The sequence below is a fragment of the Pipra filicauda genome, unplaced genomic scaffold (genome assembly GCF_003945595.2).
Source record: "Pipra filicauda isolate LSUMZ 115617 unplaced genomic scaffold, ASM394559v2 scaffold71_size5581439_pilon, whole genome shotgun sequence".
Lineage (NCBI taxonomy): Eukaryota > Metazoa > Chordata > Aves > Passeriformes > Pipridae > Pipra > Pipra filicauda.
Window position 1 is genome coordinate 2,050,560 of NW_024104887.1, and position 23,453 is coordinate 2,074,012.

The window sequence follows — 23,453 nt, forward strand, 5'->3', positions numbered from 1 at the left end:
GTCCCCCCACAGCTTCCAGCCTTACTACAGATACTGCCTGACTTCTCAGGAACTTGAATGAAGCTGCTCTTTCCAGGAATCTCTCTGCAGGATGCCAGGGTATTTTTAACATGGGAGTGGGCACATCCCCAGAAACAGTGCACTAGGAGTCATTTGAGGGAAATTATCTCGTTAACCATTATTTATGACAGTTGTTCTCCCCGGTTTGTAGCATGTAAGATCTGTAGCTGAATAATACAAAATTCATAAACAAATGTGAGTCAGACTGATAAGGAAAGGGAAAGATGCTGAAGGAGAGAGAGCAACAAAGCCAGGTCTGACACCTGCACGTGTTTCTTCAGAGAGTGGAGCAGTGGCTTTTTGGGAGGTTGGTGGGCTCTGGACATGAACGGAGCACAACCAGAGCTGCTCAGGGTAGACAGCAACAGAGAAACAAACCCTTCTGTGCAGGAGCAAGCAGAGCTGTGGGGTGTGATCTCTCTCCCAACAGTAACACTGCTGCAAAGTTGGGGTTTTGGTAAAACACTTCAGTAAGACACACCAGCACTGGCACCCTGTGAGTGACCAGCCTGTGACCTGCGGTGCCTCCTGAGCAAGACAAAGCTCTCTTCCTTGAGAACTCCATTGGAGTGAGACCAGCTGGCTACCACAGTGCCTTGGCCAGCATAAAGGTCCAAGTGGGCTTGATATGCTGATATAAAGATGGGAGTGACGTGGAATTCATCAGCACCTGAAATCCTGAGCCCCTCCTTCACCACCTGAGGTGCCGTTCGTGCCAAGGGACACGGATCTCCACCACAGTTAAAGGTGGAACGAGCACTCTCCTCTCTGAACACAGTAAAGACAAACACTGAAGCTTTCCTAGGACCAGGTAAGCACCCAGAAACTTATGTTCATCCTGCCTGGACTCGCGTGTGCACAAGCACAGGAACAGGGAGGCAGATGGAGAGTCTTCCCATCTTCCCGCCTCATGCCAAGCCAGGAAGGCCTTCAGAAACATGGGACAGCTTTCATGTCTTCTCCAAAGATTCTGCTGTAACATTTACCTCTTTTTTTCTCTTAGGAAGTCCTTCCTAACATCTCATCTCCAATTTCCCTTCCTGCCATTTAAAGCCCTTTCTCTGCAGATAACAAACCAGGCGCACACACACGTCACGTCCCCAAAGCCACACTGAGGTTCAGCTCTGCAGGACTTCACCTCCTTACCAGGTGAGGTCTTGTTTTTCCACAATATTTAAACATCTCATTATAGGGGAATGTATATTTTTAAAGGCACCAGGAGGCAGAAAACTTCTCCTTTCTCTGGGGTTTATGTGTGATAGTAAAAGGAAGGTGGAACTGCTCTTACAGGGCCACAGCACCATCTGTGGCACTGCTTCCAAATCCCTTGCATCCATCTGATATGAAAGTGTGAGCCAGAAAGCATCACCCAAACTGTTCACACACTTACGTCAACCTCCAAACACCTTATTTTGCTCCTAGTTGTACTATGCCTAGAAAGAGTGACATTGCAGGGCCCCTCTCCTTAAGGTACACCAAGGCTCCCGTTCTCCAGCGGGGGAAAGAAAAAGGCAACTCACAGTCAACAGCAGACTAGTCACCTACCCACATATTCAGCATGACATTGCACACAGTAATTCTTATTTTTTGACAATTATGAGAAAGAGACTAACCCCAGAAGTTTGTATGTCATGTGGAAGCGTCTTCTGAATTACTGTAGTTGCCAACCGTGAGTTGATCCGAATCGGTTTCTTTACTGAAAAACAGTAGCTTTTTTTTTACAGGCTGCAGGGAGGGACTGGGAAAGCCTCTTTTGTCACAGCGCCCCTCGAGCACGCAGGACCCCACACACAGCTTTGCTCCCTCCTGGCCTCACGTTCCTGTCTACTGGAGGTGGAGAGCAGGGCACTGGGCACTGAGACGCGGGAGCCACGTTGACCACCGAGCTCTGTGAAGCATCTCCTGCTCCTCACCTCGCAGTCCAACGGTTCCAGCACAGCAGCCCCTCACCACGGGTGGCCTGGGCTGTGACATGCTCAGGCAAGGGTGAAAAGGGGCCTGTGCCCCCCAGTACTGTGCTCCCCTCCAGGCCACACGGCCAACCTCTGAGATCCACCAGAGCAGAAGCGTGTAAAGGATGCCCAGCCAGCACGACCCAAGCCCCTGTGCTTCGTGCAGCCTCATGCACTCTGCTGAGCCCAGGTTCTCCACACAGCCCCACATCCTTTACCTGGAAGGACCAAGGCCAGGGAAAGAGTACAAGCACAACGTTCAGGAGAGAAAACAGGCTGTGGTAGCTCCCCATGTGCAATGGTCAGGTTACTCACTGTTGTTCAGCTTTGGCTCGGTCACTGAGGAAGAACAGGGCTGTGGCCAGGAAGAACATCCCTCCCAGGACAACGACGAAGGGGCAGAGCATGAGGGCGTAACCCAGGCTGAGGAACTCCCACACCGGGGACTCCTTTGTGCTTTGTCGTATCAGGTCTGAGATCTAGGAGAGAGGGGCACGAAAATGAGTCACTCTGATGAAAAAGAGACGTGGTGACAGCGGAGGGAACACGGTGCCCCGAACAACCGCCCACCGAGCACGTGCCTGAGGTTTGGAAGGGAACAGTGTGTTCAGCAAGAGCTCAGCGTCCCCTGCCCACTCCAGCCTTCCACGCTGGAGCCTGGGCAGCTCGTGCTGGGAGCAGCTTGGCAGGGGTTCTGCTCTCCCTGGCGCTCTTCTGGCCTGATCCATTATTCTCCCCACAGCCCTCTCATGCTCTCCTGGCTGCAGCAGTGGCTGCATCCGGGGGTGTCCAGCCTTGGCCGAGCCCCCCGGGATTGCCGGCAGGGCCACACTGGCACTGAGGGAGTGATCAGTCTTCTGCAACTCCTATCAAGTCCTGCTCACTCCCACACCTGACATACCTTTGGGCAAGAGGAGGTATTAAATTGCATTTCTGTGTACTGAGTGGGAAGGGGGAAATGTTTCCCACGGAACAAAAAAATGGAGATCCCATTCGATTTGCAGAAACAGAACTTGAACGTGGGGTTTTGTGCCCGTGTCTGGGGTGTGGGGCTCATTCCCTCTTCCAGCCTCCCAAGCTTGAAGCGTCAGTGTGTGCAAGATGTGGCTCTGCCCCAGGCTCAGACACAGGGGCTCACTCACACCAAAGAACCACACACCACCAGATTTATGAGCTAAGGCAACCTGCCCCTTCCAACAGCCAAAAAGCATAACTACTTGGAAGTGAACACAAATTTGCACCTACACAAAGGAGCTGTGACATGCAATGGCATTATTTACTTCATTATGAAATGCTTTTGCTAAAACACAGCAAAATTTAATGCCTATCTGTAGCTAAAACTATCACATTTTAATATTTACTGTCCAGCAAACAACTTTACTCTCCATAAATCCCACAGGGTGGTAGCAGCAGCTGGGGTGGGTCTCAGAGGCATTGGGATTTAAATGTCCAGCTCTGTTTTTATCTGTGACCTTTTGTGAAGGCAGAAACACCAGTTTATACCAAAAGACTGCAGGGAATTTGCAACATAAAATCCTACTGCTGTGCACACGCAAATCAGCTCCAGAAATAGTCAAAGCTTGTGCAGCAACTTCCAAACTGCCACATTACCAGTGATGGAAAAGGTGGAGCCAGAAACAACCTACGAGCAAGTTCTGACATTCAAGGCTTAAATCTTGACAGTCAAGTGAGGAAATGTCACATGCAGGAGAAATCACCAACTCACAGCCCTGCAGCGACCTGGAAGGTAAATGTGTGTGGGGAGAAGCCTCAGCACAGGCCAAGCACAACAGAAGGTCACAGAAGGATGATGCTCATGGGGACTCAGACAGGTCACTGAGTGTGTTTTAGCAGGGAGACTCTGGAGCACTGGTGGTCTCTGGATCAACACCAGAGCTCCTTACAGCTCCTCCTGGCTCCCACTGGAGGGATGGAAAGGAGGAGCAGCCTGATGCTGCAGGTGACAGCACTGGAACACGGCTAAGGAAGAGTTCCTGTCCTCTCAAAGAGAACTTTATTCACAGTGTAAAACACACAAAGGAAAACAAGGGTGTTACAAACAAGTCTCATGTGAGAAATGATGGTTACAGCGCCCTTAGACTGAAGCCAAGCAACAGTGGCCATTAGTCTGAGAGATTTATTAAAAATCAGCAACAGGACTTGAGTGTGAAAAGAAAGCACCCACAGGAAAGTAGCAGAATGTGCTCTGCACCCAGGGGACAGGGACATCAGCTGGCCATTAATTCCCTTTTGTATCCAGACACCTTAATTCCCAGCATTTCCCTTACTCTTCATTATGAACCAGAATTTGGCACCGAGTCAGCCTCTCTGTCAGGCTGCAATAGCCAGAATCGAGGCTATTCTAAGAAATCTAGACATTCTAAACCACTTTTCATTTTTGGGAATGGATATAATTATTCTCCAAAAGGACCAGACAATAAATCACTTGACAAATTGACATGATAAATCAGCAGCAGAGGATGAAAAACCAGGCATGTGCTCCTGCTTGCTTTCTCTTATGGATGACACAGCATTCTAGGCTAAAACCAGCTTTGAAAATGTAAAGTCTCCAACAAGTAAAACTCCCAATGCAGCTTGTCCCATACTTCTCCTTCTAACACATTATGTTGACCTTCTGTACCAACAAATCATGTTAATATTAAACCTGCTGTACTTTTCATTTTTAACCCAACACATCCTGTAAGTGCACAGTTTAGGAAATGCCGTGTTCCCTCCCATCTAAGGGATAATTCTTCCCATCAGGCCAGCTGGGCTTTCTTATGCAGGTTCCACATAATCCCCTCACCCATGCCTGCAACTCTAGAACTTTACCAGGGCCCAAAAAGATGTTTTTGCTGTAAAGAGTCACTGCTCCCTGTTGTTTTGTTCCACTCAGTTACAAGCCACCTGCTAAGGCTGGAACTTTGGCATCTCCTCTCGAGAGGGCACAGGACATAATTACAGACTTGGGCTCCAAGAATGACACACTGTTTGCCAAATGGTCTGCTCTGTATTGCCAATTTTGGGCTTTCCAGACTCCTCACCATGACAGCATCCCGAGCTGTCCAAGTGTGATTTGGCAAGACCCAAATGGAGCCTCGTTTTTGGTGCCTTCTCTCCAGCATGAGTAACAGACCGCAGGGGTTGGGGCAGGGTCGGTGCCAGAGCTGCAGCTTGGAGTCATGTGTGGGATTCCTTCCTTTCTTCTGCCAGTTGGGGGGTGGCAAAAGCTTCAGAACATTTACCCAAAGTGCAGGGGGGGAAATCAAGCAGGGGGAGTCCTGTTGCTGCTCTGCAGTCTGACACAGGGCTTTGGTGCCAACCTAAGGATGAAAGCTCCCGTCTCCTCCCTCGCCCTGCAGATCTCAGACCAAGAGGAATGACTTTGCCAAATGAACTTCAGCTCGTGGCATTCCTGCAGCAGCACAGGGGTGGTGTGTGCCCAGCCAGCTGGATGGAGTCCAGCTGGACAAAGTGCCCCCTTCCCGGAGAAGGGACAGCGCAGCCGCAACGGGCACGATCCCAACCCTAAACCCCTGGCTGTGCCTCCATCCGAGGGCAGAAGACAATGCAGGAACAAAGGGAAACTTCACTACTTCCTTGGGAAGCACGTGGGGTGTGTTTTGGAACACGGGACAGGCCGTGGATGCAGTAGAAGCCGAGGTGGGCTGAGCCCAGGGAAGGCGTTCGGCCTCTGTTCTGTCCCTCCTGAACAGGGTGGGGAAATGAACCGATTTATTAATTAGAACTGATTTATTAATTAGATGGTGGAATGGTAGCAACATCTCTGCAATCACCATTTCCTTCCCTCCCATTACCAAGCCAATATTTCAACTCCTCTGTAATTGCTTGATTTTTCTGACATTGCCACTTGGGCACAAATCCTGCTACATAAAAGGCTATTTCTGGCACAAATACCTGATTTTCATGATTACCAGTTTGATACAAGCCAGGTTCTCCCTGGCTGCTCTCTTCAGTACAGTTCCTTAACACAGTATTCCCTGTAGCCCCACAGTATCACCACAATGGCTTGGGGTGCACCCACTCCCAAGTCAGAGATGCAGGTGAAAGGTTTCTTTGACTTTTTTTTTTAAATCTAATATGAATGCAAATGAAGATGAGAAAGCAAAAATAAGGGATTTTATAAAGTAAACAATTTGCTGGGCCTGTGGGGGAGCACAAGCATTTATACTGTGCTAAATGGCACGAGAAACACTTTATAATAAGAGGAAGTAAACCTGATTTTTTTAATGATATTTGTTCAGACATCTACAGAAAGGTAAAAGCAATTATGGTCTAAAAGTTATTTCAGTTTTAACCTTGGCATGTTTAGATGTTGAAGCGAAAAAAAGGCAAAAAAATTCTGTTAATCTGAATTGCATCCTTTTGAGATTGCAAACAGATTTCATACTCGGCCGGTGACAATATCAATATCCTGCATTAATATGTGGCACCCCAGTTTGCCCCAGAAATACCCACAGCAAGGATCTCTGCACTGCTTCCCCCATGGCAGGTTCCTGTGGTTATGCCCTTGTTGCCTTCTCAGGATGACCAGGCTGCATGGAATAGGTGCTGAAAAAGCAGAAGTGCAAAGGCTGCAGCAGATGCAGATCCTCCATCAGGGGTTCTGCTGCGATGCCAACACGTGGACTTGGTACATCTGGGGGGCAGGGCAACATCTGCCTCCTCTCCAACCCTCTGGAGAGGGTTGCAAATCTATTTTCTTTGTGTCTTTCACTGCCTTTCTCTCCAGGTCTGGTCTGCCCAGGGGTTTTCTAAGTTAACACTGGGCTTCCTCCTGTCCCAGCGGGAGATGCCTCACCCCAGGGGAATGTGGAGGAACTCACATCTGTAGGGATGGGGGTGCCCAAGCCCACAAAGAAATAGGTTTGTGGCACAGGACCATGATTTGGGAGCACCTCCTTTAGCAGCATCCCTGTCCCCCACCTCTCCCTGCAGCACGGGCCCCTTCCCTGGCTGTGTGTCCCAGGAGAAGGAAGGAATTCCCTGTGCTGCAGAACTGGGACGCCTCGTTCTGAAAGGTGCTCAGCACCATGAAAACTGTCCCTGCTGGGAGCACACAGGGTCCCTGGCAGCTCAGAGGAACAAACCACTTATTTAATGAGGTTTTTAGTGCACAGGAGGAGTGACAGAGCAGACGGGACAGAACCTGAAATACTCGAGTGCAACAACGACCCGCTCTGGATTTCTGGGCTTCTCTCTGATGAGAGACTTTCACATGCACTGAACATTTATCAGAAATACTGAGAACCTGCACATCTAACCAAAGTCATGGACGTGAGAGGTGCACAGAGCTCTGGAAAAACACCAGAGCAGGCTGTGAACCCTTGGCAAAGAGCGTTTTATAGATGGGAAGTCATTTGGGATTTTAGGGCAGACTTAAATCTTTTCTGTTGCTGAGTCATCAGAAGTGGGAAGCTTGTTAGCTCGTTGCAATGAGAAGATAAATCCCATGAGGACTGGTCTCCAGGTGGCTAATTCTCCCCTTATTTTGCAGCTGACAGCCATGTCAAAGATTTGGCCTTTCAGTACACTATGAAAAAGGCTTTTAATTACTCAGTTCAGCCAGGACCAGAGAAATCCTCAACTTAAAGTTACTGCTTGAAGAAACAGGTAATGAGGCTGAGGGGCAGGGGGGGTTCTCTTCCTCCCAGTATTTCCCTGACACAGGCACACCAGGTGTTCAGACTTGCAAGGGCAAGTCCCATTTTACCCCCCACATTTTGGGTCATACACAAGCCCAAATGTGGGGGAAGATCTCTACAGGAGGAGTGATACCATCAGGGCTACAGCACACCTGCCAAGCAGCTGGGATTTGGTAAAGAAAGAACAATGAAAACCATAAATGTGTATCACATTTCTTCTACCAACCCCACCAGATGATGGGAGATGCTGCCTGCACACACTCATGTACACTATAAATATTAAAACATGCTGCCAAAGGCAACAAGACAAGAGACCTCTGTCCCTTCTTTAGGCCCCCAACAGCAATGGAATATCTCCTGATGGTCCATGAAACAGAGAGTGATGCCAGGAGAATATTTTGCACATTTTTGTTACAGTACATGATTGCCTTTTTGGCCTCAGGTTCACCTCTCACCCTGCTCTGGCAGGAGGGACAGTGCTGTGGAACCACCAGCAAGCACCTCATGGGCTGTATTTGAGGAATGGCTGCACAGGTCAGACAGGGACAGAGCACCCAGACTGCAGCATCACACCCCAACCATCCACTTTATTCCACTGCCCTGCTTGTAAGTCAGACAGCAGTGGATCTGAGTCCCAGTGGGCTGTGGCCTGTTTTAATCTACCAAACTAAACTGGAAAAAAAAAAACGTTCTCCCAGAGTAAGCATGTCCTACTCTGAAGCAGCCATAGCATTTTAAAGCATAAAATACAAATTTTAAACCATAAAAAGTGAATTCTGCTTCCTCAGGCAGGGAAGCCTTTACACATAGAACTACTTTCTGTACCTGGTTGGGTAAACACCTGCAAACCAAATCACCAAAAGGGCTGTCTCAAACTGGGACAAGGTGCTGTAAAATCTGCACCTCCACTTATAACTTTCATTAAAAAGTGTCTTAATTGCTGCATTTACCACAGTTTTCCTTGGTTGCCCCTAATGAGAAGCTGATCTCCCTGCCCTGATACTCTGCACCAGGGATAATTAACACTGCTCTACTAACTACTTGCTAAAGGAAGGTCATTAGCATTCTTGCTGCTTAAGTAGCTCATTAGATCTAGTTTATCAGCCTGCTCACATAGGAGAGTTGGGGAAGGGAGAAAAGTGAAGGGTGAAAGGCTCCCACAGCCCAGCTGCCAGACTGGAATTCCATCCTGGAGTGGCTGGACGTGGTGTCCCTCCAGTAAAACTGAAACAGCAGGAGCCAAAGAGGTCAGGACAGGTGGGAAGCACCATCCCTGGAGCCCAGGGAGCAGCTTTTAGCCCATCAAAAGGTGGAGGAGAGTTGATCTCTGGCACTTTAAAACACCCTCCTCACAGGCTGATGTTGCCAGGTGACAGGTGGATACAGATAAGTTCCTATCCCTAGACCTGATGGATGGTTGCACAGAGAAGATGAGAGAGAATTTAAGCAGGCAGGAGAGCCAAGAGCACCAGGGCAGTGAGGACACTGTGTGCCCACACAGCAACTGCCCTGGCACATGTAGACAGAGCAGTGCCTGCAGCAGGTGCCCATTTCTCATCACAGCCACAGGCAAGGCAAGGGTGGAAGAGGAAAGCACTGCTGTGCTCAGGTAGGAAGCAAATGATGAATTTGGAGGAAGGAAAAAAAAAAAGCCCCAGGCCACAGCCTTGAAATAAAAAACAAACTCTACCTGTACTCGGTGTTCCTGAAGGAAAAGAGAGTGTCAGGGAGTGGAGCAGCAGCATGAAGGATAATGCAAACCCTCAGTAGGGACGACAGGTTCATCCATGTGCAGGGGTGGACACAGGAGCAGGGACTCACTGGCATGTCTTACAGTTGTCTAATTTTAAAGGGCACCAAAGATCTAACCAGAATTAGTAACACAAGGAGCTGGAGCTGAGATGCAGCCTGAGAAGAGGGAACTATTTCATGTGTGCTGCTGCCTCCCTCCACTCGGCTCTTCCCCCTGTCCAGGGCGCAGAGAGAGCAGTTGAAGACCTTTATCTGACACTCGACGTGAGTGGTGGGATTTGGGGCATTTCCCTTAACTCTTCTGTGCATAGTGGGAGCTGCCAAAGACAGAAAAGTACTAGAGATGTTTGGGTGTAATGCCCTGAGCAGGTGAGAGTTCTCACTGACTGCCTCAGGAATAAAGCACGGAGTGACAACTCTGAGCTGTTAAACAGAAACTATTTAAACTCTGCAGGTTGGTTATCACAAAGGTCCTGAAAAAAAGTTACAGTTCTCTAGGAATAAAAGCTGTCTCCTCTAATGAAATAGCACAGCAATGCTTATTCTTATTTGTGAATGAACAGGCAGTGCTGATTTACAGTAACTGATCTCAGTGCTTGGCAGGTAGCAAAGCCTTATGCAAATCACAGCTGCCACCCCAAAGCTGCATTTGCATAACTCCTTTTTTGTAAGTCACTCTTAAGCCTTTTTACCATAATAAAAGTTATCAATATTTAAAGAGACAAGAAAAATAGCCACACATGTGTGCTCCCTGCCTCTTAGCTTTTAATCACCAGTGGGTATTTGGGGCTTTGGGTGGTTGTAAGGAGCTGCAGTGTGAGATGTGGAATGGGGGAAGTTACAGAAAGTCTGAGTCTGACCTTGAGCTCTCTGGGCACACCCCAGAGTATGGCAGCAATCACACCCCTGAGGCTGCAGCTGATCAGCACCTTCTGTGCTCCACATGAGGATTTTAAGGTCAGTACAACGTTTATTGGCATCCAGCAGAGACCACTGCCTGCCACAGCTCAGTCCTGCGAGGCCACGGGCATCTGGTTCTTTATTAAGAGCACTCTTAGAGGGAACCTCACTATGAACTCACCAAAACCATGTAAGATCCCACCCATATTAGATCAAAACCCCGATCATTCAGCGAGGGAGCTTCAGATGGATTCTATGAGCAGTCAGAAGACACAGCAGAGCTCCAGGATCTCAGGTGAACCCAAGTGATCAGGAGGCTGAGTTTCACCCATTCTGGGCCTGCCTGTCAGTGCAATTCACAGAATCACACAATGATTTGGGTTGGGAAAGACCTCCAAGGTCATCGAGTCCAACCTATGGCCAGACACCACCATGTCAACCAGAGCATGGCACTGAGTGCCACGTCCAGTCTGTCCCTGAACACCTCCAGGGCCTTCTGCAGCTCCCCTTCAAAACCTCACCCCTGTTCTGGGCCTGCCCCTGATAACTGCATTCACAGCAGTGGGAATTGATGCCTTCAGGTTGGGGATTCCTGGGACTATGGGACTGGGTTCCCAAATTTCCTTTAAAGCCTACAGCAGTAGGTTGCTCAGCCCTCACAGACTGCCTTGAAAATCCTGGTCAGAACCCAAGCCCCTTCCGTAACCTGCCCAGGTGAGGTTTCAACCCCTCAGGATGGTCTCCATCCTGCACTGCAGCTGGACAATTCCAGTGGGTTTTAACACTCCAGTTGATTCCTGGCCTTAGCTCTGCTGGAGAAGTTGGCTGTTTGTCCTTTCACTTTAATAGTATTTGTTTCCCTGGGCTATGTGGAAGCTGCAGTGGACCTTTCAGTCCTTGTAGCAGAGGGAGGATGAGTGCAGCCAGTGCAGAGGCCACACAAAAGGATGCTGGATCCTTCCATGACATAGTGCTTCACTCCTGCTCTCCTGCCCCAGAGCCTTGTGCTTGAGGAGTCTCCTCCCAAATCACAACTGCCCAACGATTACAGCATTAAAAAAGGATAATTCAAAATAATAATTAATATTTTCCCAGCCTAAAGAAAGCCTAAGGCAGCCATTAAATTGGGGTTGTGCATGTGTCAGCCAGGCATCCTTAAGTAACACAACTTGCTTGATCTTTGAATACCAGAAGGGCAAGGCACATTATTTCTACAACCAAAGACCTTTTTTTTTTAATCTATGACACTAAAGAGCCTCAGGCAACTTTCAAGATTAATTGCAATCATTCAGGGTCCTCGGTATTCCTCCTGGACATCCCTTTTACGTAAGAAAAAGGATGAACATGTAGCAGAGTCACCTGAGGCAGCCTGGCCTGGCCCAGCCCTGCCCTCATCCCCAGCCTTCAAAGCTCCCTGCCCTGCTTGTTTCATCCTCCTCCTCCACATTCCCCACTCTTCCAGCAATTCCTTTGTTCTTGCCACCTTCAAATAATTTCTAAAATAAGATCCCTTCTCCCTGGGTACCCAGAACACCGAAGTAAATAAAGAGTAAGCTAAATTGTGCATTTTTATTCTCTTGAGACATTTCTCATTTCTTTGGTCTTTTCAGCCTTATCTCTATCTGCCTTTTCACGTGTGTTCCAGAGGGCTACACAGCAGCTACAGCATTGTGGGGAGCTGCCATTCCAGAGTAAATATTTATGTATATTTAAATAGATGTACTCACAAAATTAAATATATATATAAAAATACGTTTGTATAGGTGCATACACCAGTGTCAACAGGATGAATCGATGAGAAATGATGGTTTTAAAAACTAAAAAAGCCCCACAGCACCCAGCAGCTGTGTCACACAGTCCTGAGCTGGAGGAGCACACCAAAGCCCTGTCTCTCAGGTGATGGGACCAGTGAAGATCCCAGTTACATCACTGGAAAACAGTGGCACCTTCAAAACACCCTGAGCATCACTCTGGGATTTGTGTGGAAGCTGCTGCATTTTATGAATGATGATCTGTGATCTCTCATTCTCAATGCATCAAACTCTGCAGAAGGGAAAAGAAATTTCCCTGGTATATCTAGATTTTTTTTCCCCCTCATTACATTTCCCAGGCCTTACATTTTCAACTGTGATGCCAGATTTTGGAGCTGGGTCTTTTGTTGCACTCTGCACCAGGATAATGGTGGCATAGGAAGGGAGATTCCCAGACAGACCAAGGCCAATCACTGCAACAGTCACAGAAGGGAACACCCCAGAAGGAACACTAATAAAACCCCCAAAACACACACATCCCTCCTGCCATGGATTTTACACCATCACTGGGAGGTTCAGGTTGGATCTCAGGAAAAAGTTCTTCCCCCAGAGGGTGGTTGGGCACTGAACAGGCTCCCCAGGGCAGTGGGCACAGCCCCAAACCTTCCAGAGCTCAAGGAATGTTTGGACAACGCTCTCGGGGACAGGGTGGGATTGCTGGGGGTGTCCTGTGGATATTAATGATCCCTGTGGTCCCTTCCACCTCAGGATATTCTGTAATTCTGTGATTTATCATCATACAAACCAGGTACAAAATATCAGCAGGGCAGGACAGCTGCATGTTGCTGCCCATAAGCAGCTATTTGATTTAGGGGATCAGATTAACAGTTACACACACACACGACTCTCACCCAACCTCTTGTCCACACCACAGAAGCAACACTCTCTCTTTACAGAGCTGTCTATAAGCTTTATAAATGCCTGAGGCTAAAAAGATGTAGAAGCCTGTTTCTCCCCTCCCAGGTTGGAGCTGCAGCACGTGAAACAGCTGCACTGCTCTGCACCACTTCCCATTCTGCTCACAGGCACAGCCCTTCCCAGCAGGGTCTAACCTGGCACTTGAGAGGAGCAGTTAGTAAACAGAAGCAAACCGGGGCAGGCAGCCCTGCCAGAGCCTGCTGTGAGCACTTACAAATCCAATGAGATAAGGACTGCCAGCATCTCCCAGGAGGTGTGAAGTGAAGCTCTGCAAGGCCACTGCGGTCGCCCGGCGTGTGGGGATCACCACGTACTGCAAAGGAGGGGGAGAGACAAAAAGAGATAAGGGAAGTGAAGTAAGAACCTGCCCAGCTGTGCTGCACTGCTCAGTTTATACCCAAGGCAGGACAGAGTGAACCAGCTGCCCCAGATGCTGGTGGCAGACAGAGCCACTGGCCACTCCACGGGAACTGGGAAGCTCAGATTCCCTGCCTGGCTCTGGAGTTCTCCTGATGGCAGGTGCTGAGGGAAGGAAGCTCTGGCCAGTCCTCTCAGCAGCACTTTGCCCAGGACACACTCTGCTATTGCTCCTCAGCCTGTATTTTGCTTTGCTGATGGGGAGAGTGAAGCTCGAGGTTGCTCAGCACCACCAGCCTTCAAACAAGGTGTGTGTGCTGTAACCTGGGATATTGGCTTTATTCACATTGTATTGTATATTCATATTGTACTCATACTGTATATTGTATTTATGTTACAAAGAGATCATTTTGTTTCCTGAACCATCAGCAATCCACATCAGTATGAAAGGTCACATCCTCCCTTCCCACTCCACCTCCAGCTGCTTTGTATTTCCCTCAAAAATTTGTGATTCCACTTGTGGAAAGCGACAAAGTCACGTTAGGAAAATTTTCCGTATCCAAGATACTGTAGTTTGGTCTCCACTCCTCTAATAGGACGTGACACCCCTAGGCAGGTCATGCAGAATCAGTCAGACTACACAGGAGCAGTGGAAAACACAAATTACTTCCCCATGAAGGGACCAGAGCTCACAGGAAACAGAGCCCTAACCAGGGAAAGGGACAAAAGTTAAAAAAAAAAAAAAAAGGCAACCCCCTGTCCTTAATTTGGAATGACCTTAATTTTATAACACATTTCTAGAAGCAGAAAAAAAGTAATTGTCTCCTGCATAAATTGTGAAAGAAGCTGGCTAAGGACATCTGCATCGAGTCCACAAATCCCGGTTTATAAATTGATCTTGTCTTGATTTAAAGGCTGGAAGTAATGAAGAATTCAATAGGTCTCTAAATCCAAGTGAGCTTTGTTTCTGCCTCTAAGCACTGAATCTCACTGTGCCTTTTCCTGTGGCTCTGGAGAGCTGTGTGCCCTGCCAGGAATGACTCTTGTTCAGCTCTTTGTGGACCATCATCCCTTTTATTTGTCCACTTTCTCTCTGATGGGCTGCCTTCAGTCTTTCTTTAGAAGCTGTGCCTTGCCAGGGCTTCAGCTCATCCTTGCAATCCTTTCCTGTAGTCATTCATTAATTAAATGTGACATTTAGGACTGGCCAGAGCTACAGAGAGAGATCCATTCCCTGAGCAGGAGAGCTCACTCAGGGCAGGGGATGGGAAGCACCTTCCAGTGCTTTGACAGCTCCTCTTAGGGAAGGGGAGCTGCCCTGTCTGCAGGGGAAAGAAGGAGCCATAAAAACCAGCAAGAAAAGAAAGAGCACAGAGAAAACCCACCCCAGAAGAGAACTGCTGCCTGTTTAGAATGATCACCTCGTTCCAAGCACAGACAGTTACGAATGATGGGTAAAATTAGATTAAATGCTTTTCCTTAGGGTTTTGCCACGTGCTTTCAGAGTGACCTGCCAGTTCTTTCATCCCTGCTTTGACAAAGCTGCAAATGCACACTGCTAATGCACTTTGATGCCATGTATTAAACAGGCACCCTGTTAAACTCCTGTTGTGCAATAAAAGAGCAGAAGATGTTCAGATCCACAGCAGCCACCCAGCTGGGGATGTCAGACCCTGTCCTCCTTTTGCATCCAGGAGCTCAGAACACGGCTCAGAGACAGAAATCCCGAGAGGAAAATTAGCTCCAGACTTTATTGGAGACACAAAAGCCTGCTGAAGGTCAGGCTGTGAACAGTAGGAGAGCCCCACAATTCATTCCCACTCCCCAAAGAGGCAGGAAAATCGGTGCAAACTGGAGAGATTAGACAGAAGAAAAGAAAAATTAAGAGTGAGTTATTGTTGTTCTTCCCACCTGGCCCCAGTTCATACAGGGACAATGGAGAAATATTCTGGAAAGGCTGTCTGGGAAAAGGCATCTGAGAAGATACAGTGAAATTCTGCCTAACTGAAGAGTCCAGAGCTGTGTGTGCATCTGTGAAACAGGGGATTTTAAACCTAAAGCATTTCTCTTTCTGTAAAGTTTACATCAGCAAACCTGGAGAAGAAAGCCTGCCTGGCCCCGTATTATATCAATTTTCTTAGCAAAAGGGCAAAGGAAATGGCACATTTATTAAAAATTTACCATTTCCAGGGATTGGCAGTGAATTGGTGCCAGTTAGAGGAAGAAATCTGAATGATACCTGTATCATATGTCTGTGTGCATATATATCCACATATATATATATTTATACACACAAATACACACTCACACTTACATTAGACATAATTTTGCATGTGTAGATGTATTATGCAGACATAATTTGGCAAGCAGCAGTACAATTTCCAGCAAATTTTCAGTGTGCTTAGCTGAAGAAGTTATTGATAGCTGAAACAATGTGAAGTGCCAAAACTTATTAAATTTAGCCTGGAATTCAAGAGACAAACAGCCCACTCAAACCTAAAACCCAACATATGGCAAGCCAATGAATACAAGACTTTTTGTCCTGCTTGAAAAAGATACTGGAAGTGAAAAAAACAAAGCTTAAACCAGCATCTCCAAAACACCAAAGATACTCCACCCCATCCCTGCTTAAAAAGCATTTTCTCCTGATGGACAGGAAGCAGTTGGTAGCAGACATTGTCTACTCTTCTAGGCAGACAGCAGGAAATTACAGCCCTACATGGGCATTTTGATACTAAAATAGACCTAAATTCAAACCATCCATGGCCTGGTTTGGACATCCCACAGAAACTGGGGGTGGGAGAGCCACAGCAGCCAAGGCGGAAGCCTGTGGGATCGGCCTGGCTCATCCCTCATCCCAGGTTCAGAGACAGGCAGCACAGAGGATGGGCAGGGAGGCTGAGCAAGCAGCTTTGGAAACCTCTGCTCTTTAAATAGAGGTTCAGAAAGGCCATGGATTGCTGCTGACATCTCCTTCCTGGGATGGAAGCAGGAAGCTGGTCTGAAATAAGTTAACTGGGAAAGCCAACGGGAGATTACCCTTCTCCCAGAAAAAGGCCACGTGCCAGAGAGGTGAGTTCTGGTGTTTATGCCTAAGCTTTGACAGAAACTCTACTCTCTAAAGCACTTTCTGGGTCAGGGCAATTCATACTTTCAGCACTGAAGGCAAAGAAAACACACAGTAACCCTGTTCCAGCCACTGCCCGAGCCTGGGAATGAATAGCCCAGGTGTCCCTGTTGTACCTGTGTTCAGGCTGGGATCCAGAGAGAGCAGCCTGAGACAAAAACCAGGCAGCCACTGTCTAATAAAATACTCTTAAATGAAGTATAAGGAGGCTGACCTGGTCTCCAGCTCCCACACACCACGGAGCAGTGCACCCTCTCCTGCAGCCCTTGGCTGGTTTGGAATGGGCTGTACCCTCATTCCCAGGCACTTCTCATCCTGCCTTCAAATCCAACCCCCAGCACTCTGGGCACTGCTAAGTGGAGGCACTGAGAGAAGCACCAGCAAGAGGTTCTGGAAATGTAATTTATCTTCAGCTTTAAAAATAGGGCAGCATTTTGGACTAAATAAATAACTGGGGTTTATTTATAGGGAAGGTAATCAGGACAAAGGCAACATTTCTCCATGCCCATGGCACAGCTGAGCAGCAGTCTGTGCCTGTTTCCAGCCTAAGACTCTGACTCTACAGCAAAACATCAGAGCAGCTCCTCCACAGCAGGTCATGACCATGTAAAAAGACCTAATGCTTTAAAAGAAAACAGAAATAAGTAGAGCAATTTCGTTGCATGAGTGTCAGGACTGTGCATAAACTGAGGGATGGCTTTTCTCAGCAAAGACCTAAAGAGGCTGTGATGGAAATAGATAAGGGCCTTTAAATTGCTCTTACACAGAAATGCCACCAAGCCTCTGTCCATCATCTCTATTTCTGAGATGTGCTGTGAAGGGAAAACCCCACTACCAGGACCAGATTCCACCAAGTCCCAAGCACTCCCCACGCCTCAGCCTGCGACACACTCGCCTGCTGCACTGAAGCTCATCCATTACTGCTGTTACAAGGCAGTTTTAATGCCTCTTTGGGGTTCTGGTGATTTTAAGGCCAATTTGCAGAGATGGCTGATGGAACCTGTTTCATAATTAGCATGCTCCACACAAAACATCCCCCCTTTCCCCGAGCACCGTCTGAGCATGTGCCTGGGAGGAGATATGGAGAGTTGTGCTCAGGAGAATACGGCCTGTTTTGTACAAATTTGCATTTGGAACAAATATCAGCCTTTCAAAATCTCAGGCAGGGCAGAACATTCTGCAGCACTGACAGTTTATCAGAGCCAGCACTTGGCACCTTGGACTGCAGACAAGACAAGGAGCCACACGACGACCCTTCCACGGGCAGGCACAGCAGATGCAAGGGAAGCACGAAGCCAGGGAGAGCCAACAATTAAATTGGAAGATAATAAGCAAACATCCTTGTTTTGCCATGGAAATTAAACTTGTAAAACCTCTGGAGGTGCTTAACAACCTGCCCGATAGGGTTCTTAAGCAGTCATGAGATCTGTAAATCTTGGGAGAGCTGTGAGGAATCATTTGGGATGCAGTCTCCAAAAAGCCTCACTCCTGGCATAATGAGATCAGCAGGAACAGTGTTCAGCCAGTATTGAGAGCTTTTATCCATGAAAACAGGGTAATATTTATGTATAGGATGAAAGTGTTGTTAAGCTCACGCTAATAATCCTTTTAAACTCCTTCCCAGCCCCAGGCAAGAACAGCACACTTCTGATTACACCAAATAAATAGTAATCAGTAGAAATTAATTTGCCAAACATTAAAGTGCATCTTGCTAAAGCATATCCACACCTTCCTCTGGCAAGGACTTCCCACAAAGCTGTCTGTCAAAGGTGGTTACAGCCCTGGCTCTCACCCAGTGACAGCCTAAACACCCCCTCAACCCCCCTTGGGTGATCCCACTGCATTCAGCCTGTCTGGTTACAGCCCTGCACTCATCTAAATGATGTTTACATTTATTCCTTCAACACTTTCACAGGTCCACTGGTGCTTTTAGTGCCCCAAGCTGAGCATTATATATGACACTCAGTTCAGTTTTCTAAACAGACCAGAGAACAGTGAGCTGAGGAGTTGGCAGCAATTACCAAAATCCAGTTTTTAACAGGGTTTTAATTTCTTTCCTTTGTTTTGGAAAATGGAACTATTGCTCCCAATCATTTCTTATGGAGTTCTTTTGCACTAAAGCACAGTAAATAACAGCAAATGCATCCCTACAAAATGCAACTGGCTATGGGATGCTGGTGAGGCAGATGGCAGACCCTATAAAAGCTGTTAAAAAGCCATGGGATACTGAAGTCACATTGAAATCAACACAAAAAGATCTGAGTAATTAAAACAGGACAATGATCCAGCCCTAATACCCTTGATATAACAGAGCAGTTGGTTGAAAAATACCTTTTGGGGTTAGCCTGAGACAACAGAGGCCACATTTCAGGTCTCTCTCTGGCACAGACTTTCTGGAGGACCTTGAACACGTCCGACAGGACCCTCCCTCTGAGCAGAGACACCACCTCAGCTGCTCTGAGAGCTGCAGATGTGCTGGTGGCTGAGCCCTTACCTGAGCCAGCCAACGCTAGTGAGGCTACAGAGAGCTGCCATTTAAACCCATCCACGAAATTCTGAGCAGAGAGAACCGGGATCGCTCCCGGGAACATCCCAGCCAGAGGCAGGATGCGACAGGAAGCTCTGGCAGGAGGCAGGAATGAGCAACTACACACACTGCACTATAATTTCTTCCTCAGCACAGCTGGCCTGGAGGCTGCACATCTGTCCAAGTGCTGAGATACCACTGCATAAATGGCCAGAGCAGCCCTGAACTCAGCAGGAGCTGCAAACCCCACGGAAGCACCGGGAAGCACCGCTCAGAGCTGTCACAGCACACTGGCAGGAGGGAGGAACCTCGGGAATTAAAAGCCCTCCAGTGCTACCAAAGTACCCTGAAACCTTCATTTCTCCATGTTTAGTCACATCTGAGAGCAGTGGAATTAACCCCCCACCCCCCACAGCGTTCCCTGCACAAATGAGTTAAAGATGGAAAGTTGATCCGTGATGGCAACTGCTGAGCTGCTTCAACACACAAACAAACCCTGAACTCCAGCACAAACACTGCTAAAGCAGAGGCTTGAAGTTCTTTGCTGAATCAATACATCAACACCATTATCTTTCCATCTAGGAGTACCCAGCCTGATTGTTTCCTCCTTGATGTTTGCACAAGCAACAAATACAAGTCAAGGCAGTTTGCTGTTGATGCCAGACTGATTGTATTTTTAGTTCTGTCAACAAGCTGGCTAAGGACCTCGGGCAAGTCCTGTAATGGTTCTGTGCCTTAGTGCCTTTCTTTTTTCATACAATAAGCAGCACCTCCTTCACAACAGGGTTTCAACATGTTATGTTTGATGGGCTCTGTGCAGCTCTGATGAAGCCTCTACAAAACACACAAGGCTCTTGAACAAATGTCCACACTACTTCATGTGAAAACGGGGCTGCTGAGGTCAACTTGCTGATCAGAAAGACTTAAAAAGCTCTGTGGTGGAGGAAGAATCAAAAATTAAAGACATGAGGTGAAAAGTCCCTGACAGTTTCCTCTTGGATAAAGTGGACACGATCCAAAAATTCTTTATACTTTCTTTTCCTCCCTGCTCTCCCAGAGGTGGGTTTCTATTGTGGATGTGTTGAATGGTAGGTAGATGAGCTGCCTTTGTGGTCAGACAAGGGAGAGAGGGAGGGAAGGATTTCCTATGGCAGAACAAAGCTGAGTTATTGATAACAAAATCCATGAATGTGCTGACTGTTAGGAAATTCTGGCCGAATTCTGTGCATGTGAGGCTCTGCACAAACACTTCACATTTGGGGAAATTATTTGAATTCAGAAATGTTGTCCTTTCTGGACATCTCCTCTCCCTGGTGCTCAGAACAAAGGACAAGAAGAATCTTTTTTCTACCTCTCTCTCTATGTCACTTAGTAACAAAAAAACCAGAATAGGCTGAAGCAGGATTTGGAAGAAATTGTGAATTTCAGGTTGTTCTTGCAAGCTCATAAACTGTTCTGAACACCAAAAGATGCTGTTCCAAAGTGCACTCACCATCAGAATGTCTGCTGTGATAGCCCAGTTTGAAAACAGAAGAGTTTCTCCGATAAAAATGCAAATCTGTTGTAACAAAACACACAAAAAGGAGAAGATTTATTCACTTGACATTCAAAGGGAAAATAACCTGTCGCAAACTTGCCTTTGTTGCTTATTTGTCTCTTACCTACACAACACACTCCTTGTTACTGTTGTGGTTTATCCTGAATATTAGCAAACCATAGATTTGTATCAGAGCTCTAGAGGGTTGGCCTGCAATTTTGTTAGTGTAAACTAACTAAGTTTATGAACTACAGAGCAGCTAAAACAAAGGCTGACATATTTGGTTATGGTAGAACGTGAGAAAGCAGAAAGAAGAGACAGCTTCCATACCTACAGTCAGAATTGTTGAGGCTGGAAAAGGCCTGCAAGACCATCAAGTCCAACTTGCACCATTCTGTTCCAAAAAGCCAGTCAGAGAAGGCAAGAAGGCCCCAACTCCCCAGAGCACAGACATTTTCATCACCAGGAATGTTAACCCAGTTATGTGTTAAACTCTGTAGCACATGAGATGAGGTGGAGGATCCCTTCCCACCCCAGTGGCACAGCATGGGTGACATCTGTGTACAGCCAAGACAGGAATTAAGTATGGGCTTGGCAACATCAGTGCCTTGTGGTGAAATATAACCCCTGGCTCTTTGGAGGTGGTCAGCAAGAGACATTAAAAGCCAAGAAACTGCAAGATGGCATGATGTGGCCGCTGCCACTGTCTTTCCCACACACCAGCTGAGGTTCCCTAAACCCCCCAGACCATCATGTCACTGCCAGGAATAATTTGCTTTATTTAGCAAGTCTTACACACCGACCTACAGAAGCTTCCTCTATTTGTTTCTAAAATTGCCTTTGTTTCCCACACATTCTCCCTCCCTATCCCCTCTCTCTGTGACTGGATCTGTTTCCTCTGTGATGGTGTGGGCAAGGAAATCTCCATTCCCACCTCCCCACTGTCCACTGGTCTGCCCTGAACTTGGAAATGCCAACTGCCAAGCTCAGGACACAGATCCACTGAACCAAGGTGCTGACAGGAGCTGGAGCCACATGTCCCACAGCAAGGACTTCTCAGAGCCCCAGGTGGGCTCTCAGACCTGCTCTGAAACATGTCCTGCCACAGCTTTGCTGCTGCTGGGGTTCTGTGGCTGGATGGATCAAACTGAGCTTGGCAGAGATGGGATCACACTTCCAAATGCAGCATCAACAAGCCCTGCCTGCTCATACACATTGCAAACAGGCAACTGCTTGCCTTGAGGTTATGTGAAGTGCACACATGGATGAATTGTTACAGGCAGCAAGGAGGACTTGCCCCTCGTGCAGGAATTCACTTGAATTCCTGTAAGTCCTATATTCCTATTAAGTCCTATATTCCTATCAAGGCCTATAAATAAATCACTGAAATGCTCCAGACTTCAGAGTGCACCAGCTCTCAGTTGTTGAATGTGCTATTTCACCCGTTCCATGAACCATGTGCTTGATGTGTGGCTACTGGTAAAAGGAGAAGAGGAACAAGAGGAAGATCAAAAAGCAGGACAAAAGATACTGACATTAAAAAAAAATGTCTGTCCTTCAGCTGCTAATGGGGACTTCTAAAAATGAGTTCATGCACTGCAAAGGGCAAATGAGGATATGTGATGTTACTGCTGGAGAGAGAACTCTAGGGATGCTTACTGCAAATAGGGCAGCTCCAGAAGAGATCAATAGCTCCTGAAATGCTCATGGCTTTGACTCCTCACACACTTTTTGAAGCCTCACTCTACACTGAGATTTCTGCTCTGTGAAAACATCCTCTTCTGACTCCAGCTGTGTCATATCTCACCATCTCCCTTTGGTGTCCAGCTGCTCACCTGTGCTGAGCTGGCAGAAGTTATGTCCCCCTTGAGCCATTCTGTTTAAGTGAGTTAGCAAATTCTGATTCCCCAAAATTATAAACAAAGTAGGTTTCAGAGTGGTCCCCCCAGCAGATCTCACAGCAAGACCTAAGCAGGTTATACACTCCTTCCGTGGTATCCGTCAACATCTTCATTATTTGTATTTCTCTCTGAAATGGTGGGTAAGACACCCTCATATCCTCTTGGATGTGGAGCAATTCCAGCTCCAGCTCAGTGCTGGGCAATGCTGATGCCTCAGGAACAGGCAGATCACCAACACCACATCACCAGGAAGTCCCTGGAGCTGAGACTGAGCTGCTGTAAAAGCTCCATGGCAAGGTTTTACCCTGGGATTTGCTGTTTCTGCAAGATCATAAAATGTCTTTGAGGAATTGAAATAGATGCTGAAATTGAGGAACTTGGAACAGTGTCAAGAGGAAGGAGAAGCAAAGCATCTCTCTCCAGTCATTTGGAGATTTAAAGGAGTGTAAAATCAGCAGCTGAATTGCCTGAGCTGTGTGAGATGATGATGCCACACAGATAATGGGTTTCCAGAGACAGGTTTGAAAACCAAGGTTCCAAAGAGTACATATTTCAGAAAGAGTGGGACCTACAGATGTGCAAATTGGTGTTTAAGGAGCTGGATTACAACACACACTGCAAGGAAAACTGAATAAGAACTGATTGAACTATACAGCCAAGTGAGATTGTAAAAGAGAGAAATACAAGTGTGTGGGAAGCAAAGTGACACAGAAAACTGGTTTGTTCCACCTTGCCAGCCACTTCTACCACTGCCAATAATTGACTGGATTAATATGAAAAGACTGGATGGAAAAAACTAATTTGTCTCCCTGCTCCAGGTAGGAATGGCTGCTACAGAACTGGAATAGCAGCTGCCCCCAGAGACCAAAAGCACCTGTAAGAGTGAGCAAGGGAGAAAAAGGACATGTGTTCAGGGGAGGAAGAGAGCAGAGAGCATGTAAGGGC

The 23,453-nt window shown here is 47.3% G+C and overlaps 1 protein-coding gene across 3 annotated transcripts in view; it reads right to left on the reverse strand.

The window, feature by feature from the left end:
* SPNS2 (sphingolipid transporter 2) overlaps positions 1–23,453 on the reverse strand; it is a 131,010-nt gene that overhangs the window by 15,347 nt on the left and 92,210 nt on the right. Inside the window, exons 9-12 of one of the 3 annotated variants that reach the window (XR_005566470.1) lie at positions 20,563–20,628; positions 13,274–13,372; positions 2,328–2,491; positions 1,674–1,756 (exon numbers count right to left, since the gene is read on the reverse strand). Coding sequence is in view for 1 of the 3 variants with exons in the window: in XM_027734351.2 (XP_027590152.1) it covers positions 2,328–2,491; positions 13,274–13,372; positions 20,563–20,628 (329 nt within the window). In the remaining 2 variants the exon portion in view is untranslated. The remainder of the gene's footprint in view (positions 1–1,673; positions 1,757–2,327; positions 2,492–13,273; positions 13,373–20,562; positions 20,629–23,453) is intronic. The other 2 variants (XR_005566471.1, XM_027734351.2) reach the window with 2 other exon arrangements.